Source organism: Lepus europaeus, chromosome 18, assembly GCF_033115175.1.
Source record: "Lepus europaeus isolate LE1 chromosome 18, mLepTim1.pri, whole genome shotgun sequence".
In the NCBI taxonomy this organism is placed as follows: Eukaryota; Metazoa; Chordata; class Mammalia; order Lagomorpha; family Leporidae; genus Lepus; species Lepus europaeus.
Window position 1 is genome coordinate 37,473,693 of NC_084844.1, and position 21,833 is coordinate 37,495,525.

The 21,833-nt window shown below is 46.7% G+C and overlaps 1 protein-coding gene across 9 annotated transcripts in view; it reads right to left on the reverse strand.

Moving 5' to 3' along the window:
- ACACA (acetyl-CoA carboxylase alpha) overlaps nucleotides 1–21,833 on the reverse strand; it is a 332,967-nt gene that overhangs the window by 10,956 nt on the left and 300,178 nt on the right. For all 9 annotated transcript variants that reach the window (XM_062216876.1, XM_062216880.1, XM_062216874.1 and 6 more), the window contains 2 exons: nucleotides 20,961–21,138; nucleotides 18,196–18,308 (listed from right to left, as the gene is read on the reverse strand). In XM_062216876.1, coding sequence (XP_062072860.1) covers nucleotides 18,196–18,308; nucleotides 20,961–21,138 — 291 coding nt within the window. The remainder of the gene's footprint in view (nucleotides 1–18,195; nucleotides 18,309–20,960; nucleotides 21,139–21,833) is intronic.

The window sequence follows — 21,833 nt, forward strand, 5'->3', positions numbered from 1 at the left end:
TGAGACAGATGCCCCCGTGGTCTCCAAGGATCTCCTTACACATAACCCACCAGCTACAGAGGGGAAGCTTTGCCATGGACTGAGTGAACAAAACAAGTAATAAAAATCGTCATCATCAGTAACAAGACAGACTGGCATCGGAGACTCCTGCTGCGGTGTCCCGAGGGGAAGAGAACGTCACCTCGGCAATATTCCTGCCCCAAATGCAGAATCTGAACCTGGCTATGGGAGAACAGGAGACACAGCAAACCGAGGGACATGCTAGCAAAAAGTGGGCTGCCCTCGTCAACAGTGTCAAGGACAGAGACAAGTGCTGAAGAATGAGCCTAGGCTGAAGGAGACAAACCACTTGATAACAGACTGCTGTGTATGGTTGGGGAACGGGTCTCAGCTCCAAAAAGAGAAAGAAAAAAAAAAAAACCTCCACAAAGGGCGTTACTGGAAAACTAGTAAAATTTTAACATGAATAACTGATTAGACAGCAGTACTGTATCAATGTTTATAGTTCCTGGTTATGATAAACGCATTATGGTTATGTAAGAGGAAGTCTGTACTTAGAAATACACTCTAAATAGTTATGGATGGAGGTGGGGCCGGTGCTGTGGCACAGTGGGTTAAAGCCCGAGGCTGCAGTGCTGGCATCCCATATGGGCGCCAGTTCTAGTCCCGGCTGCTCCTCTTCCGATCCAGCTCTCTGCTACAGCCTGGGAAAGCAGAAGATGGCCCAAGACCTTGGGACCCTGCACCCGCGTGGGAGACCTGGAGGAAGCTCCTGGTTCCTGGCTTCGGATCTGCTCAGTTCTGGCCATTGTGGTAATTTGGGAAGTGAACCAGTGGAATGGAAGACCTCTCTCTCTCTGGCTCTACTTCTCTCTGTAACTGCTCTTTCAAAATAAATAAATAAATTCTTTAAGAAAAATAGTTATGGATAGAGGAGCATGATGCCCAGATTACTCTCAGATGGGTCAGAGGACATGTGTCTGTGCGTGGAGTGAGAGACACAACAGAGTGCGTGGGAGAAACACAAGCACCTGCACATGAACACGCACAAGTGCTAAAGCAGGTGGGGCGACATGTCAGCAATGGTGAGTCCGGGTGGGCATTTTGGTACAGTGGGTTTGGCTGCTCCTTGGGACACCGACACCCTATCTTGGAAGGCTGAGGTCAAGTCTCACCTCTGTCCCCATTCAGCTTTCTGCTAACATGCAGGTAGAGGTGATGGCTCAAATACTTGGGTCCCTGCCACCCACGTGGGAGATCCAGACTGGTTCCTGGCTTCAGCCTGGCCAACCCCTGCTACTGAGGCCATTTGGGAGTGAACCAGTGGATGGAAGATCAATCTTTCCCTCTCATTCTGCTTCAGATAAATAACCTTACAAACAAAACCAAACCTTGGGGCTGGTGCTATGGCTTGGTGGGTGATGCCTGTGATGCCTGTGACACTGGCATCCCACATGGGTGCTGATTCATGTCCTGGCTGCTCCACTTCTGATTTAGCTCCCTGCTAATTGCCTGGAAAGGCAGCCAAAGATGGCCCAAGTGTTTGGTGCCTCTGCCCCCTATGTGGTAGGCCTGGATGGAGCACCTGGCTCCTGGCTTCGGATCAACTCAGCTCTCACCACTGTGGCCATCTGGGGAGTGAACCAGCAGATGGAAGATCTCTTTTTTGTTTAAAAAAAAAAAAAAAAAAAAACACTCTTTACTTAGAAGCATTCAGAATGTCAACAAAACAGCTGCAACTTTTCTGTTTTTGCAATTACAGAGCGGTATTCAGTAAACAATTACTTCGTATAAGCTGCATCAGAGACAACTGAAGACGAAAAACTACTGTCCCCATATACAACTAATTTGTGCTGTGCACCAACAAGAACCTGCTTTAAATTTCCATGCCAGTTTACAGCCCCCACACTGCACCAGGCAAGGTTAGTGGCTACTGAAAATACCACCAGGACCGGGCCATCTAAAGACACATTCAGTTGGGGCTGGGGCCGGGGCTGGCGCTGTGGCATAGCGGGTAAAGCCACTGCCTGCAGTGCAGGCATCCCATATGGGCGCCGGTTCAAATGCTGGCTGCTCCACTTCTGATCTCTGCTGTGACCCAGGAAAGTAGTAGAAGGCCCAAGTCCTCAGGCCCCTGAACCTGTGTGGGAAGATCCGGAGGAAGCTGCTGGCTCCTGGCTTCAGATCAGCACAGCCCTGGCCGTTGCGGCCACCAGGGAGTGAACCAGTGGATGGAAGACCTCTCTCTCTTTACCTCTGCCTCTCTGAAACTCTGCCTTTCAAATACATTTTTTTAAAAAATAAAGACATTTGGTAGTGTGTTAAATATACAAAAAAGGCACTGTACAGTTTAAAAAATCTTACACAGCCTTACATTTCAGTTTTTTTTCTTTAAAAGGAGTGAGTTGTGTACAGAGGGTTAAATGCTTTATAGACAAGGAAAAAAAGCTGCGCTGGGACCAACTTATTCATCACCATCTTCTCCCTCTTCATCTTCCTCTTCCTCCTCCTTCTTGCATGTTTCAGCCCTGCCGGCTCCCTTTCCTGCAGCATCAGGTTTTCCTTCAGCCCAGTATGCGGCGAGCCCCCCTCCGCGTTTTCCCTTCACGTGGCTCCTTGTCATCTGCAGGGTGTTACTCCACATCTCTCCCAGTTTCTCTGCGACGTCACCAGTGGATAGCTCGCTATGCCAGAATGTTCTTGGATTTCTGGGTGATACTCAGACCAAGAAAAAGGCCGAAGGGGGCCTCTTGGGTGCGTTGGGATCCTTGAACTTCTTTTCGCCTCCCCTTTAGGAGGGATGTAGGTTTTCACTTCTCTTTCCTAACGGCCTTGTCCGCCTTGGCCTCCTCTTCAGACTTTCTCTTCTCTTTGGCAGACGTGGCCTTTCACCTCTCTGAGCACTTCTTCGAAAACTCTGAGAAGCTGACAGAAGCCTCTGGGCGCTTCCTGTGCTCCTCACGGCAAGTGTGCACAAAGAATGCACACGAGGACGTTTGCCTCTCGGCTTCTCAGGACCTCCTTTGCCCATGTTCAGTTATTTTTCCTCAGCGAGGCTCAGCGTCACCCAGGGCCCGTCCGGCGCTCACTTGCCCCGGCGCTGTCTCTATAGAGCTCGGTGTACTGCAATGGCTGTGAGAGCAGGAGCCAGATGCCTCTTTCTCTAACTCTTTCAAATAGATAAATAAATCTTTAAAAATAAAAAACCTTTAAAAAAGGAAAAGGCATTCAAAGTTCCTTATATTACTCTTGTAATTTTTCTGTGTAAAACTTGAAAAATTAGTCGAGTTGAAAAAATATGTCTTTTCTGGTCATTTCCTACACACTCTCAATAATCAAAGTTAATATTTACAGGCTATTGGGCACCATTCTAAGTGCTTTCTGTCTGTTAACATGTTTAATCTTCACAACAACCTTAGAGGCAAGGAAACTGAGAACTTACATGAATTACCAAGGTCACATTGGAGGCGGCAAGATGGCGGAATAGGCAGGAAGCACACTTAGTCCGGGGGGAGAGAAAGTTTAATATAAGTGGAGATACTGCAGGGTCAAGGAAGAGTAGGGGATGAAACAGCAGAGGAAACTCTTCCGGAACTAGTGATTCACAGTGGACCTGCGTGGAGAGCGTGGGAGCCCAAGTTCGGGACACCAGCGGCAGACTCAACGCACCAGCGCTGGAACGCGAGGTGAGCTGAACCTCCATAGCCCGAGATACCAGCAGGCAAGCGGAAAGAGGAGGCTAGAGGGAACGAGGCTTGAAACTCCGTGGGGAAAAGTTCACCAGGCTAACTAGAAGAGAGAGAAAAAAAATTAAAAAAGTGACTGATACGGACACAAGTTTCTCTCTCTCCGCTCACCTCTCAAAGGCGAGCAAGACAGAGCAGGCGCCATTTTGGACATACGTCATAAGCAGGGCGACCTCAGGTCTGCACCAGCCCTGAGCCTAGCAGAAAAACCTGACTCTGTGGGGAGGGGTGAAATAACAGGAGATTAGCATCTAACTTGGCAACCCAGTGGGAGATTTCAGGAGAATTGGAGCCCACACTGAGGGCAGCAGAGATTCCCTGTGTGGTCCTTGGGAAAGAGCTTCCGATCTCTGGCTCCTGTGGGTATATCATTTGCCTGCTAACTACCTCCAATTACGATCAGCTGTGCGGAATTACTTCCCTTTTAAATCAAAAAAAGAAAGAGAGATTTACCACACCTAACCTGGGAGTGTCATCCTTGACACACCCTCAACCCTGAGGAACCAAACAGAGCTCTCAGTCCACACTCATCTCAAGCCTCTAAGGCTCCACTGAAAGCAGACAGTCCACTTAATATAGAGCCATAGTGTAACAAGAAAAAACACCACAGTGAAGAAACCAAATATCTCCAACATGCCAAACAACAAACGCAAAAACCAAGCTAACAAGAACAAGGAAGAAACTATGACGCCCCCAAATGAAAAAGACACCCCAATTCAAGATTATGAAGATGATGAGATCGAAGAAATGCAAGAAGCGGATCTCAAAAAATTGATAAGAACATTAACAAGTTCTCAAAAACAAATTCTTGAACTACAGAAATCCTTCATGGACAAGATAGAAAATCTCTCTCGTGAAAGTGAAATATTAAGGAGGAATCAAAATGAAATGAAACAACTAGTGGAACAAGAAACTCTGATAGTGACTAGAAATCATAATGAAATGAAGAGTTCAATAGAGCAAATGACAAACACATTAGAGAGCCTTAAAAACAGAATGGGCGAAGCAGAAGAGAGAATATCAGACTTAGAAGACAGAGAACAGGAAAGGAAACAGGCAAACCAAAGAAAAGAAGAAGAAATTAGAAACCTAAAAAATATTGTCGGGAATCTACAGGATACTATTAAAAAACCCAACATTCGGGTTCTAGGAGTTCCTGAAGACATGGAGAGGGAGAAAGGATTAGAAGGCATTTTCAGTGAGATACTAGCAGAAAATTTCCCAGGTTTGGAGAAGGACAGAGGCATCTTAGTACAGGAAGCTTATAGAACCCCTAATAAACATGACCAAAAGAGATCCTCACCACGACATGTTGTAATCAAACTCACCACAGTGAAACATAAAGAAAAGATCCTAAAAGGTGCAAGAGAGAAACGTCAGATCACTCTTAGAGGATCTCCAATTAGACTCACAGCAGACTTCTCATCAGAAACCCTACAAGCTAGAAGGGAATGGCGAGACATAGCCCAGGTACTAAGAGAGAAAAACTGCCAGCCCAGAATACTATATCCTGCAAAGCTCTCATTTGTCAATGAAGGTGAAATTAAGACTTTTCATAGCAAACAGAAACTGAAAGAATTTGTTGCCACTCATCCTGCCCTGCAAAAGATGCTTAAAGATGTCTTACACACAGAAACACAGAAACATGGTCACCAATATGAAAGAAGGTAAAGGAAGGAAACCTCACAGCAAAAGATCACAGAAAGCTCAATTTCTCTTTGACATAGAATTAAACTCTGATGCTCTGTTAAAGCAATGTGTTAAAGTAATCTATTATGTTCTCTTGATGTCTGTTCAATTCTAATTGTTAAAAAACAGCTGAATTTTTATTAAGAGCTATGGGTTATTTAAATATGTGCTTTTTTCAAAAATTTGAATAATCACCTTGTAACAATGATCAAATTTGGTCTATGTTATGTCATGATTTTAAGAAATCTTATTTCAACCAGATATTTTGGATTTTGAGCCTTCTTGGCATTCTTGACAGGCATTCAAAAAATCAAAGTTTCAAACAATCTGGTCTCTAAAATTTCCAGTAAATCCTGGACTTTGGTTTTTCCAGTTTGGGCCCAACTGAAAAAATCGAAGGACCTATGTCTCTCATCTTATAGAGACACCAACTAATCAGTCTATTTGGAGTATATTAGAATTACTGTCAAGATGTGATGTGGTACCAGACTTTAAGTTTCTATAATGGAAAATGCTATTAATACAAATGTTTGAGAATTAAAAAGTCTAATGATCTTGTGTTACTAGACATGATAGTTATCTTAATGAGAAAGCCCCAGAGGCTTAAAGGGTTAAATACTTGTAAAATCCTACAGGTGCTTTCAAAAATACTGTGAAGTAAGCAAGTGCCTCTTGTTGGTTGATGAGTTTATAATTTTAAACATGGCGACTTAAAGTCTTTTGTCATCCACAGTTATATATGATCTGCTGCTCATAAAACTAAAGCGTTGTTGGTTCTGTGTTTAGCTGTCCTCCTATAGGTTCCTATGGACTTTTTCCAGCCACTTTTATTGTATTCAGTACTTTGGGATGGCTCTGTAAACAGATGAAGCCAATAATGTATTAACAGTACCAACTGAGAGAAAGTATGGTTAACTGAGGTTACTAAAAAGAAAAAGCAATTCAAATCAATTGGCAATCTACAAAAAGAGTTAAAGATTTTAAAAGCTATTATTAAAATTGCTATATTGGTCTACTATGCTATGTTATATGTGTGTACATATTGTATGTCCACATGGGGAAATTTTATTAAGAGTTTTATTTTAAATGGCTTATAGATAAGATTGTCCATAAATTTAAGCTGCTAAAATCAATCAAAGATACATTTTAATTTGTGTGACCTGAATCTGTGTATCATATGTTTTAAACTTGTTGGTAGAGAGAAACTAAAAACATTTTATATGGTTGTGCTTAAGTTTACTGGTTAAACAAACTACACCATGTTAGATATTTAAGAGGTGTTTTCAAATACATGATTCTTAAAATTAATAGAAGGCATTGGACCTTCTGGTAAATGTTTTCTTAAGTTGTTATCTAATGGTTGAAACAGTTTGCTAAGTATTCATGTGATATTGCTATTGTCAGCAAGCGATCTAGGACTTGCTCCCTCATTTCTCTATTCTAAGCCCAACTTGTTCTTTCATTTCTCTATTCTCTTCAAGGTAGGAAACTAATTCTATTATGAAGGAATCTGTAGGACATACAATTTAATCTTTAGACCTTATAAAAGAGATGGCTAACATTTTTCTGCAATAGCATAGCCAAAATAAGAACTCAAATAATAATCTCATAGCTAGATTCACTTCGCCATCAGCGAAGTATACAGTAAGTAGAAAAAACCTCCCTTTCAGACCAAAGGGAAAGAAAGTTTTAAAGTGAGAATATAATTTTCCTCATGGGCATTGTCTACCTTAGGAAAACTACTACAGAACATGCCTGTGACTATAGACTTGTAGTTCAGGCCACTGAAGATTAGAGATGGGAAACGGGCACTCCCTTGACTTGCATCCTCTGGTCTGCTTTAACACAAACCAGGAGGAAAAGAAAGCTCGGCATCAGAAGCAATGGGTGGCAGGCCTATTAATGGCTGATCTGTACAGTGATCTGCCCTCAAGGAGACCCAACAGGCCAGTCCACTGCAGTGGCTTTCAATGTGGTAAGCCTGGGCTTCAGCAGAAGTCAGCTTGTGAAGAGCCCTGGCAGCTCTGCCAAGAGTGGGATCACTGGAAATGGACCTGCCCTGGAGTCGAAGGATGCCCAGGTCAGAGCCACAGATCTTATTGGCTCTAAGCTGAAAAGCCCTTCACTCAGCCCAACTTCCAAAGTGACCACTGCAGCTGAGGGGATGGTCAAGTAGGGTCAGCAACATTACAGGCAGAACTGTAAATTTCTTGTTAGAGATGCCCCCTGCCTTTACCTGGCCAGCTCTCCTCCCAGGCCAGCCAAGTAATGAAAGTCAACAGAGTGCCTTCCCCTAGGAGGTTCACACCTCCCTTAGGATATACCCCATGTGAAGAGATAGATAGGTCTGGGCCTCTGAATTTACAAGGCCTAAAGCCCACCAGATTATTATCAAGCCCCTTCTATCAGGTTCTATTTGCCTCTCAATCAGAAAACTTAATTGTAGCTTAGACAGCACCTTTCTTAGCTCCTCTAATAATGACTCTGTCCTTTGTTCTAGGCCCTGTCTAGTGCACTTGGGCCTCATTCCTTTGTAATCATAACCTCTACTCTACCACCAATGGCTCTACTCCCAACCTGTGTGTACTGATGGTCCTCTTCCCCACTTAATGCTGTATAATTATTCAAACCTGGTAAATGCCACTCTTAGGATCATTGGTTACTATCCTCACTCTGTCTTTTATGACCTTGTCTAAATATGATCAGAGTCGGCGAACTTGGAAGGCTTCCATAGCCTTGGCAACTCATGACGACAGCCTAGGATGGTTACTGGCGCCATAAACTAGAGTGTCAATTTGTTGGGTCAACAACAGGAGCCACTGTGCACTTGCTCCTCAGGTGGGATCTCTGTCCTTAATGTGCTGTACATTGTGATTTAATGCTGTAACTAGTACTCAAACAGTATGTTTCACTTTGTGTTTCTATGTGGGTGCAAACTGTTGAAATCTTTATACTAAATTGATCTTCTGTATATAAAGAGAATTGAAAGTGAATCTTGATGCAAATGGAAGGGGAGAGGGAGCGGGAGAGGGGAGGGTTGTGGGTGGGAGGGAAGTTATGGGGGGGGGAAGCCATTGTAATCCATAAGCTGTACACTGGAAATTTATATTCATTAAATAAAAGTTAAAAAAAAAAAAAATTACCAAGGTCACAAAGCCAGATAGGGACACAGCCAGGACTCAAAATGTGGCAGTTTGGCGCCTGAGGCTTTTCCACTTAGTGCTATGCTGTCCCTTCTTGCTCGCTTGGGGCAGAAGTGCTCAGGGCAGGTGCCGTGGGGCAGCAGCTTATGCCTGCGATGCCAGCATCCCATGTGTGAGTGCTGGCTCAAGTCCCAGCTGCTCTGCTTCCAATCCAGCTCCTGGGAAAATGGTGGAAGATGGCCCACGTGCTTGAGTCCCTGTCATCATGTGGGAGATCCACATGGAGCTCAGGCTCTTGGCTTAGGCCTGACTCAGCCTGGCATTTAGGGCATTTCTGGAGTGAGCCAGCAGATGGACAATCTCAATCTCTCTCTCTCTCTCTCTCTCTCTTTTAAATTCATTTTATTTATTTGAAAGGCACAGTTAGAGAGAGAGAGAGAGAGAGAGAGAGAGAAAGGGAGAACTTCCATCCACTGGGTCACTCCCCAAATGGCTACAACAGCCAGGGCTGGGCCAGACTGAAGCCGGAAGCCAGGAGCTTCTTCCAGGTCTCCCTCATGGATGTAGGGGCCCGAGCACTTGGGCCATTTTCCTTTGCTTTCTCAGGTGCATCAGCAGGGAACTGAATCAAAAGTGGAGCAGCCAAGACTCAAACTGGCATCCATATGAGATGGTGACGATACAGGCAGCAGCTTTACCTGCTACACCGCAACACTGACCCCAGATCTCTTCTCTCTCTCCCCCTCTAACTCTGCCTTGAAAATAAACTTAAAGAAAAAAAGAAAAAACACAAGTGCTTCAGTGGTAGTATCCCTTTGAAATGTCAGAAAATGCTAAGTGGGGAAGGTGGACCCCCAGCTGGTAAAGCAGAAGTTCCACACCCATCCCATCCCATCACTAAACCCAGGGTGACGTCTCCAATAACTCCCACTCTATAGGTCAAATTCAGTTACCTCATAAGCCTAATATTTTATTTTTTAAATATTTGTTTGTTTATTTGAAAGGCAGAGTTAAAGAGAGCAGAGAGCAATCTTCCATCTGCTGGTTCACTCTCCAAATGGCAGCAATGGCAAGAGTTTGGCCAGACTGAAGCGAAAAGCTTCACCTGGGCCTATCTCACATGTGCACAGGGGCCTAAGCACTTGGGCCATCTTCTACTGCTTTCCTAGGTGCACTAGCAGGGAGCTGGATTGGAAGTGGAGCAGCCAGGACATGAATTGACACCCATATGGGTGGCACTGCAGGTGGAGGCTTAATCCGCTGTGCCAGCCCCAGGCCTAAGATTTAAGGGCATGTTCTCCTGTTACTGTGAAATCAAGACCTACTACAACAGCAGGTAAGATCACAGCCCTGCTGCGGGCTCAGGCCCAGGGATGGCTGGAGTGCGGACACTGCTAAACCAGCAGTTCCAGGCCCTTGCAACATTCTCCTTGTGGGATGGCAGCCAACGTGGTGCCTGCAGACATCCCACGGACCATACGTCCCACACCCTCGACTAAGCATCTGCTATGCCAGTCCCCACACTAGTCTTTTGGGCCCTAGCTCGAAGGTCACCACGGACAATTCAGACCTGGCCAGCTGTTGAAACTGCTGCCCAGCTGCATACCTCTGTGTTACTAAGCACTTTCCGCCTTGCCTCACGTACATTACCTCTGATCCCAACAACAGCCCCACCTTACAGACTCCCTGGTTTACAAACAAGAAGTCACAGGCTCAGTGGCATCTTGCTTTCAAGTGACAAAGTCAGAACTTACACTTGGGTCTGGTTCTCTCCAAAACCTGTGCCATACCCCCAATAAAAGTGAAGGGTAACCAGGCAGCTCCCCTGGGAGCTGCCACAGAAGCAAACCAGCTGGAGTGTTGGCTCCTCTTGCTGGCAAGGAGTTAAGAACAAGGCTCAGCACTGAGTTCAGAAGAAGGAGGAGCTCCAGGCTGAGGGGAAGGTTCTGGAAAGGAGGATTTGGCTTTACCAAGATGCAGGGCCCAGAGGGGGCTGGCACATGGACTGATGAAGGCCCTGGCCACCCAGTCAAGCTGTTCCAGAGTTTTGAAAAAAATAATCAAGTAAACACATGGAATGCCCCGCCCTCCCAAGAACAGGAAGAGCACAGAGCATCACCTCAAAGGGGCCTCGCTGGGTTCCTTCAGTGACGCCTCAAAAAAGTGCCCCAACAAGGAGGAGACCAAAGTACAGAATGTGTGTGTTTTAAAATGCACATGAGAAGGCCAAAGACTCGTGTGCCTTTTTGGAGGGGAGGGAGGAGGTCAGGAGGAGAAAGAGGTTCTTAAAATTTTATTTTCTAAATATAGAAAGCCGCTCTTAAGCTAGTTACACCTTTGTGCGACACACGGAGGGCCCCCCTCTCCTTGTACGGCAAAGCATCCAGCCCCGGTAATGATTTAGGGGAGATTAACAAATATGTCAATGTCTATTTTCTGCTTAATTTAAAAGCGGCGTCTATAAAGATTTTTGACTTCTGAACCCTGTTCTCCTGAAAGAAAGAAGGTAAGAATGAGGAGGGAGATAAAGAGTGATTATCCCATCATTGATCGTTTGTCAGGAGCATTTCTTATTCACTGGACTATTGTGAAAAGCTAAGCTCTCGATCAATCCTGTAAGCTCCCTGTACAATTAAATATCTTGGAATGGTTTTCTTTCTTTTCTAGCCAGATTGCAGGGCCTCGGGGTTTTTAGGAAAGCGAGGCGCGTGTGAGAGTGTGTTTAAGAATATGCTACAGAGCAAAGTCATTCTTCTTTGCAATCCTACTTGGAGGAAGAAAGGTGTAAAAAGTCCCCATGAAATCCTAAAAACACAACCTTATCACTAAACATTTTTAATGCAATGAGTTCAGTACAGAAGAGGCAATGCTAGTTTGATCAGATGAGAAGAGCTAACATTATTGAGATATTACTGTGTGCTGGTCCTGTTTAAGTACGTCTCGTCTCATTTAATCTTTGCAACAACCCTAAAAGATCACTATCTTACTTACAGATGAAAACACGGAGGTGCAAAAAAGTTAAATAACCTGCCGAAGGCCACAAAGCTAGGAAACAGTAGGCCGGGGGTTGGGCTTAGATAGTTTGGTTCAAGAGCCCACACTCCTTAAATAGAACATTTTAAATTGACCCACAAATCACCCACAGCACAGCAGCCTGTCAGGTGTCCCTGGAGCCAGGACCCGAAGAAAAGCCACCCCTCTTCCACAGGGTCCAAGCGGAAGGGAAACGCCTGGAGGGGACAGCGCATCTCTGCGGCCGGAAGTGCTTTTACCCAGCTGTGACACTGAGGGAGGACAGCAGGCGGCCAGCCCTGCCCCAGGCTGAGCAGCCTGCCCAGTGGAGGATCCAGTGGGGGAGGTGGGACCTTCGGAGTTTAGAATGAAAAGGAGACTCCCTGCTCAGCCAAAGGCACTAGGTGATGCTGCACAGGTCTCCTTCCTTTTCAAACTCAGTTTCTCATTGATGTGACAACAATCCTAATCTGGCAAACAGGCAAAAGGCTCTACAAAAGAATGTGATACTGGGCCAGCGCCGTGGCTTAACAGGCTAATCCTCCGCCTAGCGGCGCTGGCACACCGGGTTCCAGTCCGGGTCGGGGCGCTGGATTCTGTCCTGCTTGCCCCTCTTCCAGGCCAGCTCTCTGCTATGGCCCAGGAGTGCAGTGGAGGATGGCCCAAGTGCTTGGGCCCTGCACCCCATGGGAGACCAGGATAAGCACCTGGCTCCTGCCTTCGGATCAGTGCGGTGTGCCGCAGCACGCCAGCCGCGGCGGCCATTGGAGGGTGAACCAACGGCAAAGGAAGACCTTTCTCTCTGTCTCTCTCTCACTGTCCACTCTATCAAAAAAAAAAAAAAAAAAAAAAATGTGATACTGAAGTATTTTCTTAAAAACATTAACTTTTTAAAAAGTTATACTAAGAAGCCTATGTAAATTTAAACACAACTTTAACTTTCATGGGCACTTCTATTAAAACACACACAATTTGCTTTGATTGGTTAAATAGTTAGGATGCTGAAGATAAGAACTAGACCACCCTCCCCACAAAGCCCCTGAGTATCTCAGATATTAGAACACAGGCCCCTACATTCATCTGAAGACTGAAAAATCAGCATAAAAAGACTGGAATCTTATTAAGATTCAGAAGTACAAACAGAAGTAGCTGTTTAAAAGATCTATGTAATCACATTTTCTATATTGAAAGAAATTTCTCCATAAAGACAGTAAGATAGAGTGCAAAAAATAATCCTGCAACAGTATCTCTATGTCCGTAACAGGTGTGCCTTTCTGTACACACAAGCATTCCAGAAAAACTGTGTAAATCAGATCCTGTTTTAAATGCCTTGAGGGAGCTATTTAGAAGGAACCCTGCAGTGAATCCTTTGGTAAAGCAAATAATCCTTTTGTAATGGGAATAATTCCTCCCAATGTATCTAGTTTTTTTAAAATCCCATTTTCATATATCTGCTTTTCTTCAAAGGGGGCCATACCTATCTAAGTACAGGTGTATTTGCATATAGATTTTAACAGCAATCTTCTCAAGAGACATTTAACCCTAAAGTTTCTTGTGATCGTGGTAGTGCTCTAGCGGTCGTATTTTTAAAAATCACTGTAGTAGTTTCCCAAATAGGAACAACAACAGCACAACAAACTATGACCCCCCCCTCCTCCAGCCCCGCGCCCTGTGTCCTTATGCAAACATACCCGTATGAAGCAACACAGAAGTGTGTGTGTGCTGGCAGAGACAGGCCTCTGTTTTCCTTCCCTAATCGCCCTCCCTAAGTTGGGCAGCCTAGGAAACGGGAATCTGGGTCAGTTGGGGTAGTGAGGAAGAGGTCTGTCATAGTTCAGTGCCAGCCCTCAGGCTGCAAGGTCCCCTGGCTAACAGAACTGTGACTCGCTGCTTCCTGGGAGAAGGCAAGCCCAGGTGCTTTTATAAATACAGTCAGACGAAGGGATGGCACTAAAATGACCCCTTCTCCTTCCGAGAAAATGCTGTCTCTCTTGCACTAAATTGCATCAAACCAAATGGCTTCTGAATCAAGGTGAGGAGCTGGGTTCTCAGGGTCCGATAACTTAAGGGAGGAGGCAAGATCCCCTGTTCACCTTCAGAAAATGGCGTGCTATTTCTCACCAGCTGCCTGGCTGTCGGGGACACGTGGCCATGGTGCCACTGAAGAGGCATTTCCTAGGTATGGTACTAGAACTTCTTTCCTAGACCCAACTTTGCAGTCAGGGTATCACTTTCTGCCTTCAACAAGCAATTCTGGCTCTTTCCAGCTTACAACATCTTAAAGGTGAACATGCCAGTTGGAAAACCACACACAGCATGGATACTGCAGCCACCTCTGCCAGAAGAACAGCAGTGTCAGCCCCTGGGTCCCCTTAGCCTTATGATCAGTCACTGTCCTGTCATCCCAGTTGCACAAAAGGCTTGGGAGGAAGGCATTTCTGTGGGTTTCTACAGACACATGGATCCACGCCGGCCCCCGCAGTGTGCCACCTGCACCCGGGCACATGAACAGAAGGCAGGGGGTGCTGGGGAGGCGTGGAAGGACCAGGCTAGGGCCAGCAGCGGTGCTCCACTGGTGCCGCCACAGCAGGTGCCAGGGCATGTTCAGGGTAGGCACAGGAGGCACTGCATGGCACGCTGCCTGGCTTTCTGGGAACAGGGCCATGGTGGACAACAAAGTGTCCCTACGTGGCTTCTATGCCCAGGCACTTCTTGAATTGAGGGAGGGGGACGCTGGGGAACTCACATCTGCTTCCTACCTGGGATGGGCAGCTCTGTTCTCCCTTTGCCTAGAGTGACTCTGTCATTTCTCTCTGAACACAGAGGCGGGGAAGGACCCGGGAGAGGGGCAGCACCCTGCTGCTCCACAGCCACTCTCCTGCTCCCGGAACAGCGGGGCAGAAGGACGTCAGAGCTGCAGAAAGGCCTTGGGGAGCCGGGGTTCTGTTTCCAGGGAAGGAACTGGCTTAAGCATAAAGGCATAATTTATGCCTTAAGGAATATAACTTAAGGCATAATGCTTGCTACAGTGAGTACCAAGCTGTGGTTTGGAGAACACAGAGTCAGAACTGGCTCAGCCAACATGAGGCTCTGGTATGGGGGCTGTGCCCATAATCCCTTCTGTGGCAATTCTTCCCTTCACCTGTCTCAGGAGTTAACAGATGCACTAGTTTCACAATGCCTGTTACAACCACACCTGCAAGTTAGCAACTCACCACCATCCTCCCCAACTAACAGAGAATGACAGAAGGCCAGTTTTGTTTTCTTTTTTGACAGGCAGAGTTAGACAGAGAAAGAGAGAGACAGAGAGAAAGGTCTTCCTTTTTTGTTGGTTCACCCCTCAAATGGCCACTACGGCCGGCACGCTGTGGCCGACGCACCGCGCTGATCCAAAGCCAGGAGCCAGGTGCTTCCTCCTGGTCTCCCATGCGGGTGCAGGGCCCAAGCACTTGGGCCATCCTCCACTGCCTTCCCGGGCCACAGCAGAGAGCTGGATTGGAAGAGGGGCAACCAGGACAGAATCCAGTGCCCCAACTGGGACTAGAACCCAGGGTGCTGGTGCCGCAGGCAGAGGATTAGCCAAGTGAGCTGCGGCGCCGGCCCAAAAGGCCATTTTTTAAGAACCCCGGACCTGGTCAAGTTAGCCGTTCAGAAGCTGAATATCACCTCTCATTGCCCTTAAAGGATGTGCAGTGAGGACATCTGAGGACATGTGCCCTGATCTGAGTGAGCCACGCGCGTTCCCCGGCACAGAGGCCCATCTGGGAAGCGATCATGAATATAAGGCCACATCCAGGCCTGCAAGCTTCCTCCAAGACAGACTGCCACAGTGGAATTGGCTTTAGGTCACAACGGGAAGGAACCTTTGCTCTGTTTGGATCTGGCTCAGCACTCAGCTGAGGTGAAATCTGGGGAAATCCTGAGGGGAGTAGAGCACAGGAAAATGAGCATTCCATTGTGGCTCTGTAGTACGTTTATTTCCTATCTCAGATGGTTCCTTAACTCCTCTTCTTGCCTCAATTTCTCCGTCTGGAGAATGAGGTCATTTTTACCCACTTTGTAGGTCTCTGCAGCTACACCTACTGAGAGGTGCAGAGGCCACTGTGACCCGCTGGGCAAGGAACTGGGCTTGCGGTATGCCCTGCCCTGTCCTGGGTTCGCGGGGGTGTCCCTGAAAGATGGCAAATGCTGAAGGCGGGGCTACTTCTCTTTGTTTTGTATCCCCAAAGTGGACTGAGCCACAGAGAATGTGGAGTACCCCACGTGGACACTGCTCCTCACCATTAAGACTGAAAGCAGCCCATGCCCACCACCGGGATGGAAATGCCTCTGCAGATTCTACGCAGACTTGTCCTCCCCTGCAGGAGCGGGGCATGCTTTCTCCCCACTTGACAGAGGGAGGAAGACCTGTTCAGCAAAGGTGGACGAGCTCCCTGTGGGCAGCACAGGGAACACACCAATGCGCGTACTTAGTTCTTTATTCTTTTTATTCCGAATCTACTGCTTATCTCCCCACGCTGCCCTGAGCCAGAGGCTGTTTCACACTTAGCAGGTTATGGATTCATTCTCGAGTGCCATTTTGGTTAAGGTTAGATAAATATGGTTTCCTTCAATGTGGATAGGAAATTGATAATGAGATGATTTGTAACAAATGATTAAACGGCCATCACTTGGGAATCTCCTCCCTCTTGCCTCCTTGTGCTTCACAAGTGAAAAGGTGCTGGGGGACGGTGGGAGCGCTATCACTTTCCTCCGAGAGAGAGGCTTCAACCTCACAGCCCTCGTCGGCCGCTCGCCCTGCAAACCGATGTGGAGAGCTCCTCTTCCCCACCACCCAGCTATTCCGGAGGGATGATAACAGCCATTGGGGGGTTAAAAAGAGGCAGTGAACCCCCAGTTAATGAGCAGGAATTCAGCAGGCAGTGTAAGATAAATGGAGCTCTCTCTGCTTCTGCTGGAGTCAGCATGAACTGCGGCCCTGCGGCTTGTTTGCGGCAAATGGAGTGCGCGAAATATCAAAGGGCAGTGATCCAGAAGAAGACCGACTTTGACAAATTTTAAATTGGCCAGAAAGAAAACCAGTGAAGAAAAGAGGAGAGAAAGAGAGAGAGAGAGAGAGAGACAAAAAAGAAACAAAAAGGAAAGAGAGAAACAAAGGGGAGAGAGAGAGAAAGAGAGGGAAAAGGCACACAACGTGCCGTGTCCTGCATGGTGGCGGTGCTGCCTCCGTACAGAATTAGTGGTAGAAACAGTAGCCAACAACCTCAGGAGGCTGGGAGCAATTATGAGGCATCTAAGTGAGATGCTTATCAGCGGCTGAAGCTTTTAGAGTCTCTCTCTCTGTACAGCTGTAAGTAACTGGCTCCTGAGCAGCAGTGACTTTAATTAAAGTGTATGGGGTTGGTCAGAAGTAATTATCCTGCTTGGAAAAGAAAGAGGGGGGAAAAAAACCACCTCAACAGTTCTGGGTGGCAATAGATTGTAGAAACAACTTTGCCAATTTCTTGTTGTGCGTGTGCATTTCCCATCAAAGGACCAGGCTGCAGTGGGTTAGAGCTGCTAGGGGCTGTCACCTCATGGCAATAATGGAACACAAACAGGGTTGAATGTGACCCAAATCCCTGTGTTTGGCTCAAGACTCCACCAGCCTGGATGCGCCCTCGCCATGGTACAGTAAGCCCTCAAACCCTTTTCTGTTTCTAGACAGTGCAAGTCCACAAATGGACCTTTATTAATTAAATAACCATTGAGGACCCAAATGAACGAGCATTCCTCTTTCACTCTTCACGTTCACCAAGTTTCACTACCTTTTAAAGACAGATTCTCTGTCCTCTGGGAAAACAAAACAAATCCAATCAGGACCCCCAGCAATTATTTTGACTAACAGAGCAAGCGGTTCAATGGGAGATCTGGGCAAAAAAAAAATCAGTGTTTTAAAAGGACCTGAAGCTCATTCAGACTGGACTCAACACAGGGCTCCTGCGGTTTAGTCCTGTGTTCAGATTGCAAGTGCCTTCCAAAAGCTCTGCGAACAAATGAGCAACGAGCAATGGCTGGAAGCGGCCAGCGCGAGGCTCCCAGGGCTGCGGCAGCCACAGCCACTGCTTGGAAGCACACGGTGCACAATCTTTTCCTTCCATTTCTCTAGCTCAGGTGACCCCAGAGCACTGCCTGGGGAGAGACTCCAGCTTTGCTATCCCGTGATGCTGACACATCCCTCAAAAATAAGGCAGACTGTCTAGAGAGACAAGCAGAAAGGGGACATCATTTAGTTCTGGCATATTCTCTGCTTGATTAGCCTGCCCCTCCACAGCAACTTCTAGCTAACCACTGTCTGCAAGGTTATCCCAGGAAGACTGGTTATTTGCACCATACGGAAATACTCGAAGAAAAATTAGGTGACTTGCTTTTTTTAGGGCTCACTCTCCCTCCTATTACACACACTATTTCTTTGTACCAGGGTTCTTACCACTTAGAGGACAGTAAATAAAGATTATCATGAATTTGATCAAATGCTTCAGTGCCTCCTCCCCTGGCCTATGAATGCACTTATTACAAATCAGCTGAATGGCTCATTGATTTGCCAGGAGGACAAGCAGACATACCCAATCGCTCAGCCAAGCGGATGTAGACTGGGTCCACCCGACGCATGGTTTTCACTAGATCCTTTTTGCGGAATTTGATTTCTACTGTCCCTTCTGGCTCCAGAACTGATCCCCTGGATCGGAGAGAAACAAAACAAAACAGAAATACAGGAACTTTAAAGGAAAAAGACAACTTAGAATGAGACCAGTTACAATCTGTGGACCAGGAAATAGCTTCATTATGGTTTTGCCCACCCATGGTTCACAGAAGTCACCCCAGGGAGAAAAGCAGGCACCAGAGAAGTGTCTGAGTGAGGTATGAGAAAGGCCTGGCAAAAAGCAATTAAAATAATTCTCATTACCACACCAGTTGACTTCTATCTCAAAGGGAGAAGAATACAAATTCCACCACCCACAGCTGATAAGGGGGACAGGAATCACATTCTTTTCCAGGACAAAAGGATGCTGTGGGCACAGTGGGAGGGAAGCACCAGCAGCACTCAGGCTGCATGAAGACGGGGCACGCTGATGGTCCTGCAGCATAGCTATCAGTCGGCTGACAGGACTCTGATCAGATACCCCAGGCCAGGGCAAGGGCCAAATAAAGCATTCCACCCAAGCCCGTGGAAAGGGAAAGGGCTTGCGTTTTCTTCTAGTCCATGCTAATGTTTCCTATCACCAGAAACTTCCTTAAACACAATCTTAAAACCACTTCTGGAGTGGGCATTTGGCTCAGCAGTTAAGATGCTCGCATCCCAGAGGGGAGTCCCTGGGTTCAAGTGCCTGTTGTGCTTCTGATCCAGCTTCCTGCTAATGCACAGCCTGGGAGGCAGCAGGTGTGGCTCAGGCACTTGGGTCCTTAACAACCACGTGGGAGACCTTGATGGAGTTTTTGACTTTAGGCTTTGGCTTGGCTCAGCCCTGGCTATTGTGGGCACTTAGGAAATGAACCAGCAGATGGAAGATATCTCTCTGTCTATGTTTCTCACTCGTTCTGCCTTCCCAACAAATGAAAAAAAAAATTAAACAAACAAAACATTTTTAAGATAAGATTTTATTTTTGTTTATTTGAAAGGTAGAGCTGAAAGAGAGAGATTGGTTTTCTATCCACTGGCTCACTTCCCAAATGGCTGCAATGGCTGGAGCTGGGCCAGGTCAAAGTCAGGGACCCAAAACTCCATCTGGGTCTCCCACATGGGTGGTAGGTGCCCAAGCACTTGGGCCATCTCTCTCTGCTTTCCCAGGTACATTGGCAGGGAGCTGGATCGAAAGCAGAGCAGCTGGGACTAGAGACAGCACTCATATGGGACGCTATCATCGCAGGCAGTGGCTTAACCTGCCAAACCACAGTGCTGTCCCCTAAAACTTTTATATGTAAAAAAAAAAAAAAAAACAAAACTACAGCTAACATTTACTATGTGCACAGTACTATTCTAAGTGCTTACCTGTAAACTCTCACAATCCTATGCTGAGTCTACATCCACTATGAGGGAGGGTACTATTATTATCCCCATTTTACAGAGGATAAAACTAAAACACAGGAAGTTAAGGGACGTGTCTGAATCTATCAAGTGTCAGAATGGGATTTAAAATCAGCAATTTGGAACAAGTTTGATTTCACAGTCAGCAGAGAGATCATCTCTAGTCTACTATCAGGTCAGAGTTTAGCCTAGGACTTTTTTTTTTTGACAGGTAGAGTTGTAGACAGTGAGAGAGAGAGAGACAGAAAGGTCTTCCCTCCGTTGGTTCACTCCCCAAATGGCTGCTACGGCCGGTGCTGCGCCGATCCGAAATCAGGAGCCAGGTGCTTCCTCCTGGTCTCCCATGCAGGTGCAGGGCCCAAGCACTTGGGCCATCCTCCACTGCCTTCCGGGCCAGAGCAGAGAGCTGGACTGGAAGAAAAGCAACCAGGACTAGAACTCGGCACCCATATGGGTTGCCGGCGCCCCAGGTGGAGGATTAACCAAGTGAGCCATGGCGACGGTCCCTAGCCTAGGACTTTAAAATATTAAACCCCTAAATATAAAATGCTAGCCCAGAGATTTGACAGCTTTTGAAGTAGAGCCCTGAATATTTTGAAAAAACATGACTAGATTAGAAATTTGCATAGGAAATTTCCAGGAAACATGCTGTGCAGTTTAGCGACCTGGGAGAGGAGCTGGTACAGATCATAAAAGGATGTGGGGCCAGATCCATTTTACTGAGTTGTCCCAGGCCCCTCCTCCCAGTGCTATTTTGGGTGTGGCACACTGTGTTCTCCAGCCTCTTGGAATGCCAGAGCAAGACCCTGATGTCAAAGGAAGAAAGCAGCTTTGGTCTAGAATTTCAGAATGTGCATGCTGTGCTACACCTCAGTGACCACCAGCCCACCCAGGGACAGTAAGAACTGCTCCAAGTTTCCCGCTGCGCAGTGGGAGATGGCTTAAAACCCTACAATTCAGTCTTCCAGTCCAACTCGCTTTAAGCTCCCTCTTGTTGCACACCTAACATAGTGGAACAGGCTTGTCTGATTAATAGGCAGACTCTCTGAGTTTGGGGGCATCTGGAAGAGTACTTCATGGCGAAAGGCACTGGGACGGGGGATTCCATGCAGAACGCATGGCTCCAGCCTGGTTTCCCTCTCATGCCAGTAGAAGCTACTTAGGAATCCCATTTTTCCAACCTTGGAGTCCACTGGGAAAGGACAGAATCAGAGCAAGTTCTCTGGGCTGTAATGTTCTTCAGGAGGAAACCAACAGCCAGAGGGTCCCGAGAGGCAGTAACTGGAAATAAAGGAGGCACACTACCTGCTTTCTCTGTCGGCATACATCTCCATGTGCCGAGGGTTGATGGTGGGGTCGATCACCACCCAGGAGCCACCCCGCAGCTCGGCCTGGGGAGGAATGTAAACCATCACAGGCTGGGAGCACTCTCGCAAGCCGTCCACGATGTAAGCACCAAACTTCAGCACTTGGTCGTACATATCTACAGAGAACCAGACACGTTGGAAATCATGAAACATGTCTTTCCCAAAGCAGTGTTTCCAAGGCTGGTTCACACCAGGCATACACAGGAAATAATATTTGTACGGCACTCTGTGCCTCCAAGCAAGAGGCTGCTCATAGCTAGCTAGAGGGGATAGGTCTAGGTGTTCCAGCTGCTTCAGGTCCTGCTTGGCCACTGCGAAGACCTGTAGCCCACTCACAACTCCACAGGGTCTTCAAAAACACAAGAGGGCAAAAGAGAAGGCAGTGTCTTTCACAAGTGATAGCGTGCAAGCCCTCCAGCCTGCATATTCATTTTATATCCTCTCTGAATCTCTGTACCCAGGTCTCAGCACATTAATTCATACTTGCTCTACAATCGTCCAGTATTTTTCAAGTCAATATGTGATTTCTCCCACTACATTAAGTTTTCCGAAGGAAGGAACTCTTCTAGCTCTTTCCAATTCATCTCATGATACTTAGCATACAATGAATTCTTAAAATGTGCAGCTAATGGAAATGGATCCTCCAAGAATTTTATCTTCAAAATCTGGGTCTTTCATCTTTGTATCCCCAGTCTAGTGTCCAGTGCTGGAACACAACTACTGCTCAATAGGTATCTGTCGAATGAATGAATGACTATCACATACATACTTGGGAAAGAATATTGTGAGAAAGGAAAATAACTCCTTAACC